This window comes from Natrix helvetica (genome assembly GCF_964273705.1).
Source record: "Natrix helvetica genome assembly, chromosome: 4".
In the NCBI taxonomy this organism is placed as follows: domain Eukaryota; kingdom Metazoa; phylum Chordata; class Lepidosauria; order Squamata; family Natricidae; genus Natrix; species Natrix helvetica.
This window is the reverse complement of record NC_138550.1, coordinates 42854244-42877791: the sequence shown is the minus strand read 5'-3', so window position 1 is coordinate 42877791 and position 23548 is coordinate 42854244. Positions and strand designations below refer to the sequence as shown.

The following is a 23548-nucleotide window of genomic DNA, read 5'->3' as shown; positions in this document are numbered from 1 at the left end:
CACCAAAGGTGGTTCTATTTTTTCTACTAGCACTTTTACATGCTTTCGAACTGCTGGGTTGATGGGACAAGTAATGGGAGCTCACTCCGTTACGCAGCATTAGGGTTCGAACTGTGGAACTGCCAACCTTTCTGATTGACAAGCTCAGCATTTTAGCCACTGAGCCACTATGCGTCCCTAGCGTCTACATGGGCAGCAATTATATAGGAAAATACAGGATGGAGATTATAAGTATTTTGTTTTTAACAATGGCAATGGCATCCATCCATTCTGCACAGGAGAAAGCAATAGTTTAACCACTCAAGGCAACCACATGACTAGAAAATATAAATTTCTATGTGAATGAGATGCACAGCTACAATATTACATTGTTTTGTTATTCAGGACATGAAGAACTAAGAAGGAATAGCAGTAGTTATAATTAGGATGGTTAATAAAAAAAACTGTACTTGGCTCAATGACCAAATAATATACATATGAGATGACAATCATCTATGACAATAATATGCATATGAGATGACAATCATATATGCTCCAACCATCAATTTAGAAAAGGTTTGATATGTTTTAAGGTCAGGTTAAATTGCAATGCAGCTGTGCTATTTGTAATTGGACGCTGTTTTCAAACAACCAAAATGATACCTATACATATGGATACTACCAGATGAAATTCGTAGAAGTCTTATTTACCATATTATTTCTAAAAGGAGGAAGAATGGCTCAGTATTGGCTCAAAAATATGGCCAGATGCTGATTGCAGAACACATCAGTTAACACATCAGTTAACTATGTGCAATTAAACTAAATAATAAAAAATGGAATCAAATATCATAATATGAATGTCATAATAAATGCACTACTTAAGAAAAGTATGTGTATATATATATATATATATATATATATATATATATACACACATACATACATACATACATACATACATACACTGTATATATGTTTGTGTGTTTTTGTAGATTTCCACGGGTGTAGGTATGCTGGTCTTGTTGTATTTGGGTCTTTTACCATGTAAGATTGAGATTGTCTTGGCAATGTTTTGGCAAGGTCTCACTCGCCATCTTCAGGCTGGGTTTTGGGCTAAAAGCGTGGTCGGAGCTGCCGTCTTTCTATAAATCTTGGGGGGGGGGAGTGCTGGTTTTGTTTCAGTAAGTGGAATGATAGGTTGTGTGGTTGTATCATGTTGGTAGATTGGTGCTGATTGGTGCTGGCTGTGTGTCCATTGTTGTTTCATGTTGTAACAGCCTGGGTGGTGGTGGTGCTCGTTTGTTTCCAGATGTCTGATAGGCGGGAGGTATCGTCACATTTATTCATGTTGTGGGGGTGTTTCTCTATTTCAATAGCTTCCATAATTATTCTCTTGTTGAAGTGTTCAGTTTTGGAGATTAACCTGGTTCCTTCAAAATTAATTTCATGTCCTATAGTGTTAAGGTGCTGGAAAAGGGAGGAAGTTTTTTTTTTTACTGTGTTCTTGTGTTCTGCAATGTGTGCATTTATTCTCCTGTTTGTTTGTCCTATGTATGTTTCAGAGCAGATTTTGCATGATATTTCATAGACTCCTTGGTTTTCTAGCTGGATTTTGTCTTTGGGGTTTCTTAAGATGTTGGCTATTTTTTGGCAGTGTTGAAGGCTGTCTTGATATTGTGTTTGTGGATAATTTTGCTGATTTTATCTGTGGTGCCTTTGATGTAAGGGAGGAGGGCGATGCCGTTGTCCTGTTCTGTGTCTCAGTTTTTGGTGGGAGTCTCCCTTTGGATTAGGTTGGGAATTGTTTTTCTTTGGAATCCGTTGGAGATTAATACGTTTGTGAGAATGTGTAATTCAGTTTTCAGTGGTCTTTGTTAGCTAGGCGTTTGGTTCTGGAGATGAGGGCTACAGACTTGATCTGTGCAGGGTAGTGATGGGATTGTGCGTTTAAGTAGCGGTTGGTGTGTTTTTTTTCCCGGTAGATGGTGTGTCCTAGGGAGCCATTGGGTTTTTTTGTATATTAGGACACCCAGAAAGGGAAGTTGGGTGTTTGCTTCTATTTCCAAGTGAATTGTATTTTGGGGTGTAGGCTGTTGAGATGTGTGAGGAAATTGTCCAGTCCGGTCATTACTAAATCAGAAGATTCTCGGATTTGATAGAATATCGATAGATATACTGCAAGGAAAGAAGTGGAATCAGTTCTAACCAAGTATGCCAGCAAATTGGAGTATTTCCTTCTTTATTTTCCCTAGCATTTTCTTCATCTCTCTCCATTCTACTCCTTTATCAATAGCAAGGCATAAAAAAGCATATATGCATTCTTAACAGACACTTACCAATTAAATCTCCAACCTGTGATTAATCTTTTGGAAGTACCCACTTTGTTTCAGACTATTTTATAAATATCATGATTTTCTTTAGGCAAATAAAATGTATGTAAAGGTAGCTTCATTCTTAATGCATTATGAGACACCACATGTTTGGTATAGTAAACAGAAAGGATTATCTAGCCAATAACACTGAGATTATGGTACTCTATTGTCCTGTCCAAAGTATATGAAGGAGAAATTTGCAATTTTATTAAAACATTCAGGTTTTTACAAGAATCAGACACATACTTCAGGAGCTGTTTTCATGTTTGTACAATAACTGCATATTCACTTCATTAGTGGTTCTTGTGGAAGTATTGTCTGCACATGAGCATTCATGTAAAGAGAGACAGAAACAGCTTTTGCAGATGTTCTGTGAAACTTGCAAAAATCAGCCTTTTTTTAAAAAAAAAGGTGCTTTGTTCACACTCCTACACATTGCAGTTTTGGAAATATTTACATATTTACATATATTTTACACTCTCACAGACACAATTGAGATAATTGAAGGCCAAGAATTAAATATAGTAGTTAAATTATTGGACTCCTGCCAAGGAGGTTCTCATTAGAATCCTCACTGAGACTCTCATCTTGGAACAAGAGTGACTGGGAAATTTATCACTCACTTTCACTACAATATCCCTCCTTGTTACTGTGGAAATAATGTTATATCCTACATACATTGCAGAATAGTTCCAGGACAAAGAGGAGGGTTATAAATGCAATCAGCTTAATCAATATTAAATAAATTCTACAATATTTTCTGCTATATCTTTTTGTGCTGTTTTTTTTAAATATGAGATTCATCTTTCATTTTTGCTGATAATATTGGTCAGCTTTCATTGTTGATTTTTAATAAATCTTGATAAATCTTGATAAATCTCAAATAATTAAGTGTGCTTACTAAACAATGTATTTGATTATCAATTTACTTAGTGTGCCCACTGATATGTTTTGCATTTAAGAGATTTTTACCTGTTAGATTTGCAGTTTTAATTATTCTTCTCACATTCATTTTTTATTTTGCTATTTTTTTTAAAAAAAAAACCTTTTAGGATGAAGAAAAGTATTTGTTTATATAAACTTGCACAGATAAACATGCTTTAGAAGGAGGGAGAATATGCAGCATTCAAGATACTATTAACATATTTTTAGCAGAGATCTATAGTAAAGGTTTCTATTTGAAAAATACAAGTAGTTCTCCACTTATGACCACAACTAAACCCCAAATTTCCATTGCTAAGGAGAGCATTTATTAAGTGAGTTTTGCCCCATGTTATGATCTTTCTTGCCACAGTTGGCAATTGAATAATTACAGTTGTTAAATTAGTAACAGGTTATTGTAATATCACACAATTCTGCAGAATACTGCAACTGTCATAACTACATTTTATGTATGTTCTGTTGCCAAGGGTCTGAATTTTGACCATGTGACCATGGAGGATGCTGCAATGATTGCAAGTATAAAAAATGGTTATAAGTCAACTTTTTTCAGAGTTCTATTAACTTCAAACAGTCGCTAAACAAATGGTTGTAAGTGAAGGACTACTTGTATATGAAAGATTGACTTCCAGAGAAGAAATAATGAACTGGAGATGCCTGCATTGAAAGAATGGGATAAAGTGAAATAAAGAGGTAGTGAGTAGACTGATTCTCCTCTAGACAAAGGGAAGACTTGTGATCATCCACAAGTGCTTCATGCAGTTGCTCCTGTTGAAGAAACTAACAACTTTTCCATATTGCAAAAAAAATGCCAGATTATTTTTATTATAAACAGCAAGAAGTTTAAATACATAGACTTCAAAAAAGCTATGACATATAAAAATGGAATGAACATTAGCTTTGTGTTTTATCTCTCTCTTCACAATGACTATGCTTTTTTAAAAAAAAATTAACAATGTACTGCCTTGCAAAAAGAGTATTTACAAAACTGAAACTTTTTTTTCTTTTTCTTTACCACCTTTGTTTTAGAACATTAATGTGTTCTTCAAACTGTCTTTTATAAAACATTGTGTATATGAATGGCGCACTATACCTGTTAATAACATTTATTTTTTTAAGTTAAATTATGCTGCACATAGGATAGTCTTCTAGCTCCAAATTCAAACTGTCAATTTTTAATGAATACATATATATAAATAAATATTTCTATATATTTTTTTATTTACAGCTTTGAGGGACAATAGGATTGAACTGCTTCGAGCTTCATGGCATGAATTGACCATTAGAGTCACCGATGTTTCATTATCAGATGAAGGGCAATATACCTGTTCTTTATTTACTATGCCTGTCAAGACATCCAAGGCTTTTCTCACTGTTCTAGGTAAGCATGTCATACTGAAAATAACACAATTTGTAAGAGCATATTCAGTGGTTAATAACACTTTCTAAAAACTTCAGCAGAAAATAGCTGTAGATCAATGTAGCACTCAGTCCTTCATTTACCCTTTGACCTAACAGCTTCTTCTCCCCTTTCAGCTTTAGTTCCAGTCATGACTAGAGAGGAAATTGTCTCTTTTGTTTTAGTTCAGTTACTTTAATTGTTAGTTCAATTTATCTCCTAATAAGCAAACTGTGATTAAAGGGGATAAAAAGCACATGAATTTCATAAATTGTGGTTCACATTTGGCTTGTTTCCACTCTTCATAATTGAAATTAATTGCAATTCATCTAGGCTGAACTTGATAAGCTGTGGTTTCTAAAAACCATGAACTGAATCATTCAATTTATTCAACTGTAAAAAGTCAAAGGTGAAGAAAGGGTGTGTAAGATGAGGGGAAAGTTGAAGTATTGTGCTAAAATCCATACCAAATACAAATGCTAATATTTGGGGAGTTTAACTGGCAGTATTGAAGGCAAGCAAATGAATAAATAAGAAAGTTACATCCTAATTTACATTTATATTAGCTCTATGTATCAGATTGAATAATAATAATAATAATAATAATAATAATAATAATAATAATAATAATAATAATAATAATAATAATAATAATAATAATAATAATAATTTATTAAATTTCTAGACCGCCCCCTCTCCCCGGACTTGACTTTTTGTAGTGTTAAATAATAGTTTTATGAGTGCTGCATATACTTTCTTGGTTACTAGACAATACAGAAAGTAAATTTCTATATTTTGTAGGCATGAACAAAAACTCTGTTCACAAAACAGGAATGATGGGATTTTGAAGAAATTTCACACAAAGGACAAAAGCTGAACTAAATTTATAAGACTGAATTTTATCTTATTATTATAAAATATTTCTATTATTATTATTGTTATTATATTAGCACAATACATAGCATCATGTAAATATTTTCCCCAAATAAACTATAATGTTGCTATTAGTCAAAATCTAAAATATTGGACTAAACTTAAAAATATTTTGACCTAGTATGAAAAAATAATCATTCTAATGGACTGTTACCACTCCACAAGAATTCTGGCTGTAATATGAAAGAGTATACATAGGTACCTCAGCAATGTTCTAAGACATAAGAAAAAAAATATTTTGTTTATGTTTGAATAAAAATTGAGTCAATTCACACTTTGTGAATTTGGACATTATATTCTGAAATTTGTACTTATTCCAATTTGAACATGATAGATTATATCTATAGAGAAATATATGCTGCATAGGAAAAAAACTATTTACATTAATTGACTGATAATAATTATGTATACTAGAAGAATCATATATAAGTACTGCATGCATATTTAATTTAATAATGCATTAAATTCCACAAAAATCACTTATTAATAGAAATAAGCATAACAAAGAAACAAACCTTAGTGCTGTAATTTTAATTGTAAGATTATATAATGAGAGACTGAACGAAATAGAACTTGACAGATGTGCTCATTTCTAAATGTTCGTCAAATCCATGGTACATTATATAACACAAAGACGCAAGAGTTATTTTTAGGTACATGGACAATTTCTAAAAAGCTTTTTTTCCCCAGAAGGCAGTAGGATTCATTGGTGCATGAATAAAATGGTGAAAGAATATCTATCTATCTAGATTTCTGATCCTTGCCATTTTTTTTTCTATTTTTCTCTTTTTTAAAAATGTTTGGTTTGTAAGCCACCCAGAATCTCTGTGGCTGCAACAATAATTTAAGAAATTACTTTTGGTCACAGAGTCAGTCAAATGTTTAAACTGGATTTGGCATTTTGTTCACCTATTGAGTAGAGTACTTCCCAAGGTTCTGGAATAGACAGATGATGTTATTTGATTGCATTAAAGGTATCATTTCAGGATATCTGTCCAGGTAAATCTACCTTTTGCAATTCACTAATAGTGATTTTGTCAGTGTTGACAGCATACATTGGTGCTCCAGTTGCTTTGGTATTGCACCCAAGAAGCTTATAGTACTATTGGTACTGCATATGCTTCCTTTTGCCTGAGTCATTCCATTTGCAGATCTTCGTATTTTGTGCATTTCTCCAGTTCTTTTGCTCCTATTATGCTGTTTCCAGGTACTCCAGGTATTCTTTGTCTTTCTGATCAACAATAGTTAAGTCTTAGTTGTTATGTTCAAATACTTTTACTGCTTTAGTTCTGAAGTTCCAGAGAGCTTTAAAATATTCACTTTATATTGGTATTTTCCCAATTTTGTGTTTTCCCACAGTTTTTGAAACAAATGGTACTTCTTGCAGATTTGCCAACACAACATTGTTGCTATTTTGTCATGCTGTTATTTGTAGTCAGTATGTACAATATTCTTGCAGCAGCTAACTAGGTGTTATGCTTTTTCTTCAACTTCTTTGCAGAGATTGCAATTGCTATTGGTTGTTGTCTTCTCAAGTCTGGCTTTTTATGCATTTATTCTTAAGGTTTGATTTTCTGAAGTCAGAATTAGTCCCTCTACCTTTTTCTCTTAGACTTTGCCAGGTCTCATATTTATATGCTTAGTCTGCTAGTAGGGTTGTTTATGTATTGGCCATGATCTTTGACTTTTTTAAAACATCAGCTGTTCTCTTTGGTATTCAGCTTAGCTTCAGCCAAACTTCCTCACTGTCCTTCCAATATTATCCTTTTAAATTCTGTAATTGTCTTGTTCTACTTACAACATTCCATGTCTTCCTATGCTTCTTCATTTTCTATGCTCCTCCTCCTTTACCTTCCTCATCCTCTACCTTTTCCTCCCATCCCATAAAATATCAAACTTTTCCTAGGGACTACTTTTCTAGATATCACTTTCTTTGTATGTACTTACGTGTATGTGTCTATGTACCTATGCACATACTTCTCCAGAATGAGAGTGACACCTTTAAATGGAATGGAAAATCAACTATAGAGACCTCTCTCTTTGATGTTCATATATTGTCTGTGATTGTGGTACTGGGAAGAATTCTATGCATGGCAACTTTTATGTAAGCTGTTATTGTTCATAAGGATATCTTGTTCTGAGAGGCTCACTGACAAAATCTGGCACATTTCCTTGCCTTTTCTTATTTATCCATTTTCCAATTTTCTACTTTTTAAAAAATATTTCTCTATAGTAAGGTGAGAGTTGAATTTAATAAGGCTGATGTAAAATGTTCTGTGTGCTAGTAATATTAAACTTAATCCACCCAGAGAATTGCTTTTGTGCCTAGGATATGAAATATGTGCCTCTGCTAGTTCCACTGAGACTATTTTACTAGTTTAATGTTAAAGGAAGAGGGAATGTCTGAAAACGTTCCTGGGATAAAGACAAATACAAGTTGGTTTTTAATCTAAATAAGATTTTTTTTGTTTAAAAAAATAAGGTTTTTAATTCAGTGTAATATATTACATTTCCAGAATGTCTATAAGAATATGAAGGATCTATACGGCAACTCATTTTTATATTTGGTGGTGTAACTGTAAATCATTCATGAAGTATTTAAATGGTTTAGGAATGTATGTATTTTAATAATGTCTTAATTTATTTCAGATTATTTTATGTTAATATTAAGTGCAACATTAATTAAGTGCAACATTTGCATGTCTTTCAGATAATGTAAAGTGTTGACTCATGTTTATTATGATTTATTTATGAGTATATTGTGAATGTCAAGTAATATACACCCTTTGTCATTAGACTTATAATATATAATAATATTTAGTTGTTTTTGTGTCTTTGAATCAATGTTGACTCCTGGCAACTGCCTGGACAAATCTGAAGTTATCTTTTCAAAATTTCAAAAGTGGTTTACCATTTGCGCCTTCCTAGAACTGAGGAAGAATGAATGCCCAAGGTCACCCAGCTACCTTTATATCTAAGGTTGGAATAGAACGCATCATCTTCCAATTTCAAACTTGCTACCTTAATCATCTGGCTTAACCACCTGACCTTCATTTTGTATATTTCTTCAAAAATCTATATTTATTCAGAAATAAATCCCATTGAATAAACAAGATTTATGCTATATTAAGCATAATGTTGTATTCAACTGCATATTTTAATGTTTATTTAAATTTTTTAAATAATTTAATTGATAATTATGGTATAATATCTTGTTTGTAATTGAATTATTATCATAGCTTCCAGTGGATTGTATATAACGTGTTTTATATCTGAAAAATGCATGACTAGGTTTGAATTTTACACACTAAGATTTGCTTTGTATGTGTAAATTATTTATGTTCCTTTCAAATTTTTCCTATTTAACTTTACATCTATATTAATCATTAAAATCATTTGATTTCTAATTCTTCCCAATTTAGCGCTCCATTTTATGAGTTTCCTTCTGCTATGGTATGCTCTTCTTTATTCACTCCATGTAAAACATTTTTTCCTTTCTTTCTCTCTTGATGGATCTGATTTTCATTCTTTTGCTTCACTCTAGTCATTTAATTTTTCAACAAGCAATACAGTTGCAAAATTGCTGCCAGATTTACTAGAAAAATAAGAAACCTGAAAAGAAATAGTCCAGCATAATTAACTAGCAGATTCTAAGCCGTGGTTGGGAAACTGTTGAAGCAGATGTCCAACATTATTTATTATAACAATGCATAATACATAATCTGTCCTATGTTTGAAATGAAAGTCAATAAGCAATAGCTTCACATAATTCAGTATACTTACTTAAGTCTGACCTTTCAGTGGGAGCTGTTGGCTATAATGTGCAACAGCTGTCTTTTGAATATAGAATTGATGATGATAAATGATGAAATATGATGTATGGAGCTGAATGTGTTTAAAATGAAGAATTCATAAGGATCAATTTAATAGAAAAATGGCTGGCTCATTTAACGAATGATGAATATCTAGACAATTGGTTTTCTTTAAATCAAGAGCATTAGAATATATAATACTAGTATTCTGGAATGAGATAGCATCTATATGTCATGGAAAACAGAAGTTTACAGTCATTTCTACATGTTGAGGGAAATTTCCCTAACAGTTTCCCAGCAGAACTATGAAAAATAAAAATAAAAATGGTACTGTTTTATATTATTCAATTATTAAGTCTGCTTCTTCAGCTTTTTGTCTTCCTCTTTCCTTTGCAAGCTCTTAATTTTGCTTTTTTAACTCAGAACTACTAAAACTATTTTTCATCTTTAATTTGCTTAGTTAGTTATCATAGTTGTTTGTGTTTATTTATTTCCAATTCATATTTATTTTTTTAAGTTGTTGATATAGATAGATATTTAAAAATTAAATCTAGGATACCAAAATATCTTAAATTCTTTGCAACATGGATATTTGTTTTAGTGGGAGAATCAAGATGTAAAGAGAATATGGGTAATGAATTATTTCAAAGGAAATATGTTTTAAATTAGTAGTAGAAATCAACATAGAATGAAGTCTATGACAATATGAGAGAGAGAGTAGATAGGTAGAGGTAGAGGTAGAGGGATAGAGAGAGTGAGAGAGAGAAATACAGTAGGTAGGTAGGAAAGAGTAGGTAGATAGGTAGGTAGATATTTCCAGGTGTATTTATCCATGTGCTGGAGAAGGCAAAAAAGAGCAAAAAAAATGGCTGGTTCTTTGTCAAAAAAATTGCATGCATAGCCTTATGGAGGCTTATAGAGTACTGCTGGGGGGAGGCAAACAATGGCCCATTTTTTGCTCATTTCTGCCCTCCCAGCCCCCAGGAGCTCTCTGAAAGCCTTCATAAAGCTATGCATGGCCACTTTGGTGAAGGGGCGGGGCTTCGGGAGGCAAAAAATGCTGTGTATAAGACGCACCCAGATTTTAAGCCTCCGTTTTTGAGGAAAAAAATGTGTCTTATACTCCGAAAAATACGGTATACCTTGGCCAATGGATGTCAATGGAAGGTGATACAATAAAGGAAATAGAATGGCATGTTAAATGTGGCTGGCAGGGATTTGGTAAGCTATACATAATTTTTAAGAACAACCTTACCCTTTGCCTAAAAATAAAACTTTTCAATCAGTGTGTGCTACCTGCTCTAACATATGCTGGTGAAACACGGACACTAACCTCACAATCAATACAAAAGCTTTGAGTTGCGCAAAAAGCCATGGAAAGATACATGCTCAGCATTACAAGACAAGATAGAAAAATGTGCACATGGATTAGAGAACAAACAAAGTATACAATATCATCAAGAAAGTAAAAGAATTGAAATGAAAATGGGCTGATCACATAGCAAAAAGAATGATGGCAGGTGGACCAAGGCAGTCATAGAATGGATCCCACTTGATAAAAAGCATTCACGAAAGAAATCTAAAACCAGATGGGTCAATGACATCAGCATATATTATGGGCCCAATTGGCAAAAGAAAGTTCAGCATCATCTAGGTTGGAAACGTGGACGGGGTCTTCATCCTGCAGGGGATAGATAATGGCTAAAATGATGATGATGATGTTTTAAATATTTAAATGCAAATTTTGATGTTGATTTCTTTTTAAATTACAATTTGATGATGACATAGTATAAATGCAGTTATGAAAGGTACAATATGTAAAAATGAATCACAAATAGACTGATTCATTTATAGGGAAAAATCAATAGTAAAGTCTCCATTCTACTTTCCAACTCCCCTTTGTACTCCATTTCTCTTTTCTTCTTTATCTGAGTTCCATCCAATCCGATAAAATATTTGGGATAGGTCAATAAGAGTATTGTTTCCTACATGAGGCTCTGTTATGCAGTCATATTGACTTCTTAATACTGCCTGGAATATGGACCAAGACATCTTTCCCAACACTTCCTGTGTTTTACAGAAAGAATGAGGTTGTTGAACCACTCAAGAGATGCCTAGAATACAACTGGAAGAAGGCAAAGAGTGAATTTTATTATAATTGTGATTGTTGATAAAGGGGGAAAATGAAATTACTGGACTCTGCTTGATGTGCTGTTTCTTTCACCAAGACCAACACCTCATCTACTTGCTGAAGTTCCCTGTCTACTATAATACATAAAGGTTCAGACCTGCAACTGTATTCTGAGTTCAATTTAATATGGTGAATTGATTCCCCATGAATTTATAATTTACATAGGATAAATTATATAAGTAATGACCATGTGATTTAATCAAAAATCATACTGTGGTCTAAACAAAAGATTTAAGTGATATGGTAAAATTTATTATTCAGTTTAATATTAACTGATTAATTGGAATAAATATAATTTGGTTTTAATCAGTGACTTTTTCCTCATTGTTAAAATTGTCGTGCCCATTCTCTTGACAGTTTGTGTTCAAACAGTTATATTACTGAAGAAAAACGTTTTAATGAATAAATTTGTTGTCTTCACAGCATGAATTGCTTAAATCCTGAAACTGAATAATTGGCTCAAAGCTAAAAAGAAAGTTTAGTTTTCACTTCTATATATTTTTAAAGTTCATCTTTTGTATTTGATTTGGGAGAATAAGTTATGTGATAAACCTATAATTGATGTATACATTAATGTATTTATTATTCATTCCCTACTGTGTTAATACACACTTTATTACTAAAGCAATTTTTCTGATGATTACTACCATTTTACTTTCCCCACTGTTTGAAAAAAAAACATTAGCATAACTGTAATTCATCTGTTTGTCTTTTGTTAGGTGTTCCAGAGACTCCTCAAATTAATGGATTTATTTCACCAATTATGGAAGGAGATTGGATGGAACTCAGTTGCAAAACATCTGGTAGTAAGCCAGCTGCAGATATTAGATGGTTCAAAAATGACAAAGAGGTGAAAGGTATTGTTTGGAATTATAGATTTGCTTTATAATAAACAATTGTTAACTAATCAGGAGAAACTCTGCTTATCAACATTATCCATTTTTTTGTTCTATATACTAGTGATATAGTGGCATTCGGCACTCCTGGATGGGACCATTAGCCCATTCTTTCTTTCTACTTTTTCCTGAAAAATAAAAATATATCTGTTCCACCCCTACCTATCCCACTTAGTACCTGAAAGCTGTTCTTCTTTCTCAGTAGCAATTTTTTTAATACCAAATCAATATTAACAAAGGAGAGCATTTTAGCTCAGAATTGAAATGAGGGGTCCTTGGTGCTTTCTGAGCGTAGTTGTTTTCTTGCACATGTTTCATTACCCAAACTAATATCGTCAATGCAGTGTGCAGTGCACGACTGTTGTTTACCTAGTTTGGGTACTGAAATGTCTTCAAGAAAACAACCAAGCTCAGAGAATAGTAAGGATCATCAAAGACCCCTCAGATACTTTATTTATTAAGGTGATTCATTGATTTATGTTCCATACTTATATAACAATAATACTATTTTCCTGTACACCGCTTGGAGAGTCCAAGCAATGGGTTAATTCAGTCTGCTTGCCCTTAGGACTGAGGAACTATTTTTCCTTAAGCCACACCTCCTCCTGGTGTGCTCAATCCCCCAGAATTCTTCCTCAGTCAGCCCGTTTGGACGTAATTAGTTAGAGCTCTGAGCTAAATTAATCCTTTTTTTGGCTTGGACTCTCTATTTGCATTTCAATTCTATTCCCTAACATTCCCCAACCTTGTGAGACGTTTCTCTCTTCATTGCTGCGACTTCTCTCCAGTAGAAATTGCATTTGAAGGCCAGGAGGTAAGCTGGAAGGTGGTGGGGGGTGCCTCTCAAGCCGATCCTCATGGGACGGCTTCGGAGGCCTGCCGCTTGTCGTTTAAACGGTGCGGCTGCAGCGGCGAGGCTCCTAGGTTCCCAGGCCCCCCGTTTGTTGTTTTAAACGATGTATTTTTCGTTCCCGGCCTGCTAGAGGACCTCGGCCGCAGGGAGGAGTGGGCGATCGTCGCCATTCGAGGCGCGTTCGCCCCTCGCTCTCCCTTAGCCCCACGCTGTTGCGGCGGCCATTTTAGGCGCGAAAATAGCGCGCCCAGCCATGGCCGCCATTTTGCATCAGCCTCGTTATCAGGAGACCGCTGGAGGTGGCAGGGCCTAGCAAGGGTTTCTCGGGCTAGGATCGCCACCTTCGTTTTTTGTCTATTTTTGCGAGCGGTGCTGGTTCCTGTGCCATTCCAACGGTCATCATACCGGCTCAGGGAGGAGGCCTAAGTAAGCGCAGGCCAAAGCTTTTTGATAGTCATTCTCCTCCCTGCTTCTCCTGCGGAGCCTTGCACCTCGGTGCAGGCTCCAATCCTACCCCTGGGCCTCCGACTGGTATTAAGCATGGGATGATTTCTTACGTATTGATTCAATTACTGTGCATATGGCAATTTTAACGAATCTTTTCGTTTTGTTTTCCCATTGCAGCAACCAGTCTATCTCTATCCTTCTGCCTTATCATAGCCTTGCTCCATCTTGTGTGGTCATTGACTATGGATCTGCCCAGTCCTCCCGATTCCCAAGATACTAGGCCAAGCCTTTCGCAGGCCCCTAGCAAGGGTTCCTCCTCATCGGGGAGTGGGGGTGCGGGCAAGAGTGGTGGGGGTAGCTCTGGGAAACAGCGTTCCAGGACCCCTTCTGTGGCTGAGGCCAAGGATGCTGAAAGGCGCCAGCGGGCCCTTGACAAGCAATTTGAGAAGGCCAGACGCCAGGCAGACAGGGAGCAGTCCCTCTCAGGAATCCCTTCCTCCCGGGAAGATCTCCAGATGGTCCTCGCCGAGGAGGTGGAGTCCCAGGACCTATCCCCAAATAGGTCATTTGCAGAGCCGGCTTCCCCGGCGCCCTCTTGGGCCTGTGAGCAGGCCCCTCCCCCTGGGGATGCTAGCATAGACGATATGCAGGGTGAGGCTTCACCCCCCCTAGAGGAGGGCTTGGATCCTGATTCTGACTCTGAGGAGTTATCGCCCCGCATGCAGGAACTAATGGCCCGTGCCATTGCCAAGGGCATCACGGAGGCCATGAAATTTAAAAGTCCCACTGCAGTGGCCCCTAGGGGCCCCAAACCCGATCAGGCAGCTCCCCCTCCAAGCAAGCGTGCTCGCCATCCTTCCCTGGAATCCTCGGTGGTCAGCGAGGCCTCTGCCATTGAGGACCCTGACCCGGAAGTGCTAGGTCTCTCGGACGACGAGGACCTCCCCCCTGAAGCGCCCGCCTTTGCGGGTCTGTTCAAGCCCAGCCTTTTCAAATCTGTCCTTCACAAGGTCAAGGCTGCCACCAGGGTGGGGATCAAGCCCAAACCGACCGCGCCGGCGGCAGATGCCACTCCGGCTAATCCCAATGCGGTCATGTTTGATGTCCCAGCGCCCCAGCAAGAGCTGGTTCCGGTCCCGGGGCTGTTTCTTGACCTAATCCAGCGCCAGTGGACTCAGCCAGCCACGCAGTCCTCTCCCAGTGGGGTAGATAGGAAGCTTTATACTATGGAGCCAGTGCTGGAGGACCTTCTGGCCCTGCCCACTGTCGACCCGCCCATCGCTGCGCTCACCTCCAACTCCTCCCTACCGGCCGACCTCCTGGAAGGCCTTAAGGCGGAGGACAAGAAGGCGGAAAAGGCGTGCCACAAAACCCACCTGGCGGCTGCCTGGGCCATCAGGGCCTCTTCATCCGCCTCCTTTTTTAATAGGGCCTCTGTGATCTGGCTGCGCGAGCTCCTAACCAAGCTCCCGGCGGGAGACGTCCGTCTCCACCAGGACGTGTCAAAAATAATCGCGGCCTCCCAGTATGCCGCTGATGCATCCCTTAATGCCACAAAATTTGCCTCCAGGGCGCTCGGCTCTAATATAACTTCTCGTCGGCTGATCTGGCTCCGACATTGGCAAGCGGACCAGAAAAACAAGTGGAAACTGGCTTCCGCCCCCTTTAAGGGGTCCAAATTATTTGGGGAGTCCCTGGATCCTCTCCTCATCGAGTCCAAGGACAAGAGGAAGATCCTACCTTCTCTAAACAAAAAGCAGGAACGTAAGGCCGCTCCCTATTCTAGGAGGCAGTCCTTTCGTGCCTCCGAGCCTTCTACCTCTGCCTCTTCCTTCTCTCCCTCCAATAGGTCCTTCGGCCAGCAGGGCGACAGATCCCAGGACAGGGCGCCCTTTCGGGACAGAGGCAGGCAGCAGTTTGGCTTCCGCAAGTATAACCGCGGTGGGGCCTCCAACAGGCCGTTCCGTAAGTCAAAGTGACTGCCCGGGCTTGGCGCCCATCGGGGGTCGCCTCCAGCTGTTTGCCTCCCATTGGGCCCAGAACACCGAGGATGCTTGGGTTCTGCAGACAGTCAGGGAAGGCCTCTCTCTGGAGTTCCTGTCCCTCCCCCCCCCCGGACCTTCATCCGGTGCCCTGTCCCATCCTGCCCCCAAAAGAGGGAGCGTATGGACCAGGAGGTCAGTCATCTCCTAGACATCAGGGCAGTGGAACCAGTTCCCCAGGGCGAAGAGGGGAGGGGGTTTTACTCCATCCTCTTCCTGGTGCCAAAGAACTCGGGGGGGTGGAGAGCCATCTTGGACCTCAAAAACCTCAACAGGCATATCGCCTACCGGAAGTTCAAGATGCAGTCCCTGCAGACTATTCTGGCGGGGATCCGACAGGGGGATCTACTCACATCTATAGATCTCAAAGAGGCATACCTCCACATCCCCATCCGTCCTCAGCACAGGAAGTTCCTGCGCTTCTATTACGCGGGTCGCCACTTCCAGTACAAAGCTCTTCCATTCGGCCTCTCGTCCGCTCCTCGGACGTTTACCAAAGTGCTGGCGGTAGTGGCGGCCCAGCTAAGACGCAGGCCCATAAGGCTCCAGTGCTACCTGGACGACATACTTATCCAGTCGTCGTCCAGGCAGCAGGCCCTACGGGATCTCCAAACCACTATGAGATCCCTCAGAAATCACGGCTTCACTCTAAACATAGAGAAGAGCCATCTCACTCCAACAAACAGACTTGTACACCTGGGGGCGGTGATAGATACCAACTTGTGCAGGGTTTTCCTCTCCCGAGACAGGTTGGCCGGTCTAAGGTCCATGACCCACAAGGTGTTGAGCTTGAGGCAGGCTCCAGTGGTCCTTCTGTCGCAGCTGCTGGGAAAAATGATCTCCTGCATTTCCATCGTGCCGTGGGCCCGCCTGCATTCCAGGGCTCTTCAGTGGCTGCTGCTGCCGCACCAGAGGGCATCCAGGAGCAACTCTACCAGGCCGATTCGAGTTACGCCGGACGTAAAGAGGTCTCTCCGCTGGTGGGTGTCTCCGGCCATCCTCAAGGGCCACCTATTCAAGGAGCCCGAGAGGTTAATCATCACCACAGACGCCAGCCTCTCCGGCTGGGGAGCCCACATGGGGTCCCTGGTTGTTCAGGGCAAGTGGTCCCAAGTGGAAACCAGCTACAGCATCAACCTGCTGGAACTGAGAGCTGCTCGCCTGGCCCTGCGCCATTTCAGCCGGTCCATCCATCGTCAACATGTGCTTCTGATGACGGACAATGTGGCCACCAAGGCCCACATCAACCGCCAGGGCGGCACCAGATCCAGAGCACTGATGAGAGAGGCGGAGTCCCTGGGCCGCTGGGCGGAGCGCCATCTGGAATCCCTTCGCTCCGACCATATCTCCGGAGTGGACAACACACAGGCAGACTGGCTGAGCAGGACGACCATAGATCCTGCGGAGTGGAAACTGGACCCTCGCCTGTTCCACCAGATGTCCGACAGATTCGGGACTCCGGCTGTAGACCTGTTTGCGTCCAGGGACAACAAGCAGCTCGACCGCTTCTACTCCCGGTTCTTCACCCCGGGGGCGGAGGGGACAAACGCACTGCGTTGCAAGTGGCCCCGCGGGCTACTGTATGCCTTCCCTCCCCTGCCTCTCCTTCCTCAATTCATCTCCAAAGTCATCGCAGAGGGAGCAGAGGTCCTTCTCGTGGCCCCGCATTGGCCCCGCAGGTCGTGGTTCGCCGACCTTGTCCACCTGTCGGTGTCTCCTCCGTGGCGCATTCCTCCGGACCAGATCTCCCTCAGCCAGGGGGCCGTGATTCATCCAGAGCCCCAGTGGCTCCAGTTGGCCGTCTGGCACTTGAGGGGGACCAACTAAAAGGCCAAGGCCTGTCGGAGGAGGTAGTGAACACCATTCAGGCGGCGAGACGCCCTTCAACCACCAGGATTTATGATGCGTCCTGGGCCGCCTTCGCCAAGTGGTGTGAGGAGCTGCTCATCGAGCCGACGACCGCGCCTGTTTCCAGAGTGCTTGACTTCCTTCAAGCGGGACTCAACAAGGGCCTGGCCCCGAACACCCTTCGACGCCAAGTGGCGGCTTTGTCTACCGTCTGGTCGGGCGACCACCTTTTGCCTCTCAGCAAAATCCCGAAGGTGCGTCTTTTTCTCAAGGGCGCCTCTAACCTTCGCCCTCCCACCGTTCATCGCTACCCTACTTGGCAGCTGTCCGTGGTCCTGCGGGCCCTCTCTGGCCCTCCATTCGAGCCTCTACGCACTACTTCTCTTCGATTCCTGACGCTGAAGACGGCCTTCTTGATTGCCATCACGTCAGCTCGCCGGATTTCGGAGCTGGCGGCTCTTTCTGTTCGCCAGGATCTGTGCGTCATCCACCCTGACAGGGTCATTTTGAGGCTGGACCCGACCTTTACCCCCAAAGTAAACTCATGGTTCCATAGAGCGCAAGACATTGTGTTGCCAAATTTTTGTCCTCATCGGTCGCATCCCAGAGAGCGATCCTGGCACAATCTTGATGTCAGGAGGGCCCTGAAGGTCTACATCGCTCGTACTGCGGAATTCAGGAAGTCAGAGGCTCTTTTCCTCTCCTTCCAGCCCGGTTCCCTAGGGAAGAAGGTCACTTCCTCCACAATTGGCAGGTGGCTTCGCGCTTGCATTGCGACTGCCTATGAAAGTCAATCCAAGGCCGTTCCGCGCGGCATCACTGCACACTCCACACGAAGTGCTGCTACCTCAGCGGCCTGGGCCACCCAGGCCTCGATCCTGGACATCTGCAGGGCCGCTACGTGGTCCTCTCCTTCTCCATTTGTGCGACACTATAAATTGGACATTTTCGCCTCGGCTGAGGCGTCCTTCGGCAGGCGTGTGCTCCAGGCGGTTGTGTCAGAGACCGAATCCCGGGAGCCCTTTTCTGCCCGCCCAGATGGACAGTAACTTGGGTATGTCCCATTGCTTGGACTCTCCAAGCGGTGTACAGGTAAATGACCATTGGCTTACCTGAAGGGTCCTTTTCTGTACACCGCGGGAGAGTCCAACCCACCCTGGCTCTCGAGGCCGGGATTCGGGTTCTTCGTATCAACAGTACATCATCTTGGACGCTTCGCTCCGTCCGCACGAACTGACTCCTTCTAAGAATTCTGGGGGATTGAGCACACCAGGAGGAGGTGTGGCTTAAGGAAAAATAGTTCCTCAGTCCTAAGGGCAAGCAGACTGAATTAACCCATTGCTTGGACTCTCCCGCGGTGTACAGAAAAGGACCCTTCAGGTAAGCCAATGGTCATTCAGTTCAATTTACTGAATGAAAATTAAAACTCATATTCTGCTCTGCTTTGCTCCGGTCTGCTCCACTCTATTATTACACACACACACCTGCAGACACACACAGGGAGAGGGAGGGAGAGAGAGAGAGAGATAAAAGGGAGAGAGAGAGAGACACATGAATATAGAGACAAATGCAACAAACAGAAAGATCTTACGTTCGCCTTCTCCATATACTTCTCAACGTGTTAGTTGGAGCTGTGGAACAATTGTAGCTCTTCAGGGACTTAAAGTGTTTCCATACTCAGACGATACATCTACCAAAAGATTGCTGAAAGACTTGGGGGTTTATTTAGGGTTTCGGTGACTTAGGTTGTAGTTATTTTATAGTTTTGGGAAATTTAACCAGATAATTCAATTTAGTTTATTGCAGTCATAGACCAGAGACCAGAACAAATAAAGACATTCAGTAAATATTATAAATATTATAATAAAATATTATTTTATTCCAGAATAAAATAATAAATAACAGATAAAATCTGTGATAAAATCCAGTCTGTCAATTACACATGGTCTAACTATATTAAAATTACAATCAATAAACTGTGTGGCTCGCAGTCAGTTTAATGCTAAAAGGAAAATGAATAAGCAGTGCAAAGGGTTTGCCACATTCGTTGTATAAAATAGCCATGGTTGATTAGACATGTGTTTCCAATGAATCTCCAGTGCTGCTGCGCAGAATCTAGCCACCAGCACTGTAATTTCAGACTGTTCATCCTTAAGCAGCCACTGGTGATAAGCAGTATCGGGACACCTAGCCACAATACCTAGCAACTATTGGAACATATGGTGGTTTTTTTAACATCTCTGTGTAAAAGGAACATAGAAGGGGTATGTGACCAATGGTCTCCATCTCTACTGAGCCACCAGAACAGAGTCTTTCAGTCAATTGTATCTTTTTATACTTGCCATAGAGGACGGTCGATGGAACCGTGTGGCACGCGAGCGAAAATGCTTTCCAATGGTTTGCCGACTCCAACTGACTAAGATAGCTGGCAGGAGCAGAATCTGTCAGTCAACTGAATTGTGCATCCCTATACCACCAGATTAAATATTGGTTCAAATAAGCGTGATTTAGAACTAGGAACAGATAAAGCTATAAAGACAACCTGTTAATTGTTTATGCTAATTAGAGATGGAAAAATGTGTCTATACATTGAACAGTTTGCGAGACCACCTACTGCCACCAATAGCCTCCCACCGTCCAGTACGATCCCACAGAGTTGGCCTCCTCAGGGTGCCGTCGGCCAGACAGTGTCGGGCTGGTGACCCCCAGGGGGAGAGCCTTCTCTGTGGGAGCGCCTTCTCTCTGGAATGAGCTGCCCCCGGAGCTTCGCATAATCCCTGACCTCCAGTCCTTCCGACGCCCCCTAAAAAGTTGGCTTTTCCAGCAAGCCGGCTTGGCCTGTTAATTTTATTTAATTTTTAAAATGTGAGTATTATATAAATTGGATTTGTTTTTTGGACTGTTTCTAATTTCCTTTTAACTTTTGTACTATGTGTTTTTTAATGCTGTACACCGCCCTGAGTCCTTGGGAGAAGGGCGGCATATAAATCTAATAAATCCAAATCCAATCCAATCCATGAAAGTTTGATTCTGAATTGTTAATCATTCTATTTATTGCTGATGGATTTTGTTACCAATGTTGCCAACAACAAAAGGAATAGTTTGGATGATTTTATGATCCAGAAGCCAAAAGAAACCTGATTTAACTCGAACTCAAACTAAAAACTAATCTGGATGGCTTTGTATACATTAGGTTGACAAGGAAGTAGCAACTTGTCATATTTGTCTTTAGGCAGTAAAATATGTTGTGCTAAATGTATTAATAGTTATCTGAATTAGAGTAATGCATAAATAATAATACATATTAGAACTAGTAGCACCTCTCCCCCAATAATCACCTAAAATATTATTTGTTTTTGCGAAGTCTAGTTTATAATTGTCTTCTATGTAATTGTTTTGATTTACTTGATGTTTTATTCTCACCATCAGAGACAAGTGGTCATATTGCTGTACTACTAAAAATTTTGGTTACCTTTGAAATAACCATTAAGAAAAGCTAGCATATAAAATTTTAACTGTGATTGTGAAAAAAAAAGTTCCATTTTTGCTAAAATTAGCATTGCTGCCATAAGATTTTAAAAAAATGACTCAGAGAATGGCATTAAAAGAGGAAAAAACATGAATCTCATTAAAATAAATACCCTAAGTCTATTCTTATGGTCAAATGGCAAGGAACAGCTTGAAGATATACTTAACCTGGAGCATATGTAAAAAAGGATCTCTTCACTCTTAATTAATAAATATAATGGAATTCACCACTAGTTTTCAAGATATTTTATTTTTTGTTTCTTGAGGAAAATGCAATGAAAATTAGAAAATGGATACATTGCAATTTAAAGGGGGAAACAATACCTACTTTTATCAAAATAAAATGCAGTATATAGAGAAGAAACATGGTCAAAATTCAAACCTACTGCTTAAATAAATGGGATATTTCATAATTTTTAGTTATATTTTTGGCAATTTGTTAATATTTTAGGCTTTCTAAAGTTGATCTTTTCATAGGTTGAGATGAATTAGAATGAATATGTCTGTAAGACATGATTTTGTTATTGTTTTCAATGAAAGACAGACTAGCGAAGGATGCAAGAGTGATATGAAGTTCTAAATATAGAATATATTATGCTTTGCTACTGACAATAGTGGTTGGGGGGGAAGTAAAGGGGGAAAAGTGAAAAAAATGAGTGAAAGTACAATGACTGCAAGAAAAAAGGTTAAGTCCTTTATAAAAAATAATACGAGTCTCAACTGGACAAATGGACAGTAGAGATAAGAAATAATGTAGAATCTGCTTGGAACAGTTTGAAAATACTATGTTTCAGAGTTCCAACAACAAATGGCATTATATTATTGGGAAAGATGTTTGATAAAAACTTGAAGTGAAGAAGACTGTGGACAGAAGGGGAAAAGCAAGTAAGAGAATGATTGCTGCTAAACTTGAGAATAACAAAAAGATAGTTGGAAAGACTATAGTCAAAAACAGAAAATAACATTTAAGACTAGAATTAGAAACTAAATGTGGTGAAATAATTTGTTGTAAAGAATATTTTATATTAAATTGTAAACTGTTTGGACCAATGTTATTGTCTAAGAAAAAAAATGATGAAAAAGAAGATATTGTAAGAATGTTTAAAAATTATAAGACTGAGAGGTAGATGTTACAACTGGACAAATGTTATAAAACTGATTTGCTATAGAACTTATTTGCTTATGGACTGGTGTGTCTGTTGAAAACATCATCATACTGTTGCAGTCTCACCATCTCTTTGGCATATTTATACTTATTCCAAACTCCAAAGGGTGAAGGTATAGGAGAATGGTGCATCAAGATAAATATTTGACAAAAATAGCAAGAGCATAAGAAAATAAGCAATGTCCTATTGTATCAAACTCCTGGTTCATGAGTTCAGCAGTCTCTTTTCACAGGGATCAACTACCTGGACAAGGAATCCCATTAGTCTCTCAGCAGATGCTCTTCAGAAGCAATCATGTTGCCATCCAGACTAATAGCTTTTGATTTTCTTGAGTTTCATTCATTGGTCCAACTCTTTTTTGAAGCCAGTCAAGCTCTTTTTAAAAAAAATAATTACCAGAATTCTTATTAAGAGTATAAGAGGTAACAATGAGCAAATTCTGGAAACTGTAATGAAATTCTGTGCTGGCATTCCCAGGCCAGAATGTTGCTTGAATAAATCTGTTTATTTAGAGAAATTATATCTTGTACTTCATATTTTATATGCATATATAATAGAACGCTGGTTGCTCAATTTAATAGGAACAGTATGTAATAAAACTAAAGAATTCACAATAATAAACAATAAGCATTAGTGAACTCGACATTAACAGACTAAGGAAAAAAGTGTGAATTACTTTCATTTCTTTATTTAGTTAAGAATAAATTAACAATAAATGCCTGGCATTAAAGTTGTCATTTTGGACATACATGTAAATATATACATTAAAAACAAGTAATCTGTTGGTGGCTAAGAAACTGAACTATAGACTATATGATAAAAGCAGCATGTATTTGAAAATTTCCGTATCTCAGCTCAAAGTAGTTATGTTTGATATGTAAAATATAAATCATATATAAATAGGGGGAAACTACATTAAGTAGATAAATTGGTGTTCCTTGATAAAGCATCTACTAACAATATAGTAATAAAATGAATTTTAAGATGTGCAACTGTTAGTTGTGAAAGGAAGGAGACAAAACCAAAAGAACACCTATGCTCCTCTCTCTCTCTAATTTCTTTTCAAGGCCCTACTTATCCCTTATATATTGTGTTGACCTTTTAAACAGGAGTCCAGTTAAAGAAACTATGTGGGTGGTG

The 23548-nt window shown here is 39.4% G+C and overlaps 1 protein-coding gene across 3 annotated transcripts in view; it reads left to right on the top strand.

Annotated features, from left to right (window-relative positions):
• Positions 1-23548, top strand: part of CADM2 (cell adhesion molecule 2) — a 374063-nt gene that overhangs the window by 267867 nt on the left and 82648 nt on the right. For all 3 annotated transcript variants that reach the window (XM_081952063.1, XM_081952064.1, XM_081952062.1), the window contains 2 exons: positions 4522-4674; positions 12348-12485. In XM_081952063.1, the coding sequence (XP_081808189.1) occupies positions 4522-4674; positions 12348-12485 (291 nt within the window). The remainder of the gene's footprint in view (positions 1-4521; positions 4675-12347; positions 12486-23548) is intronic.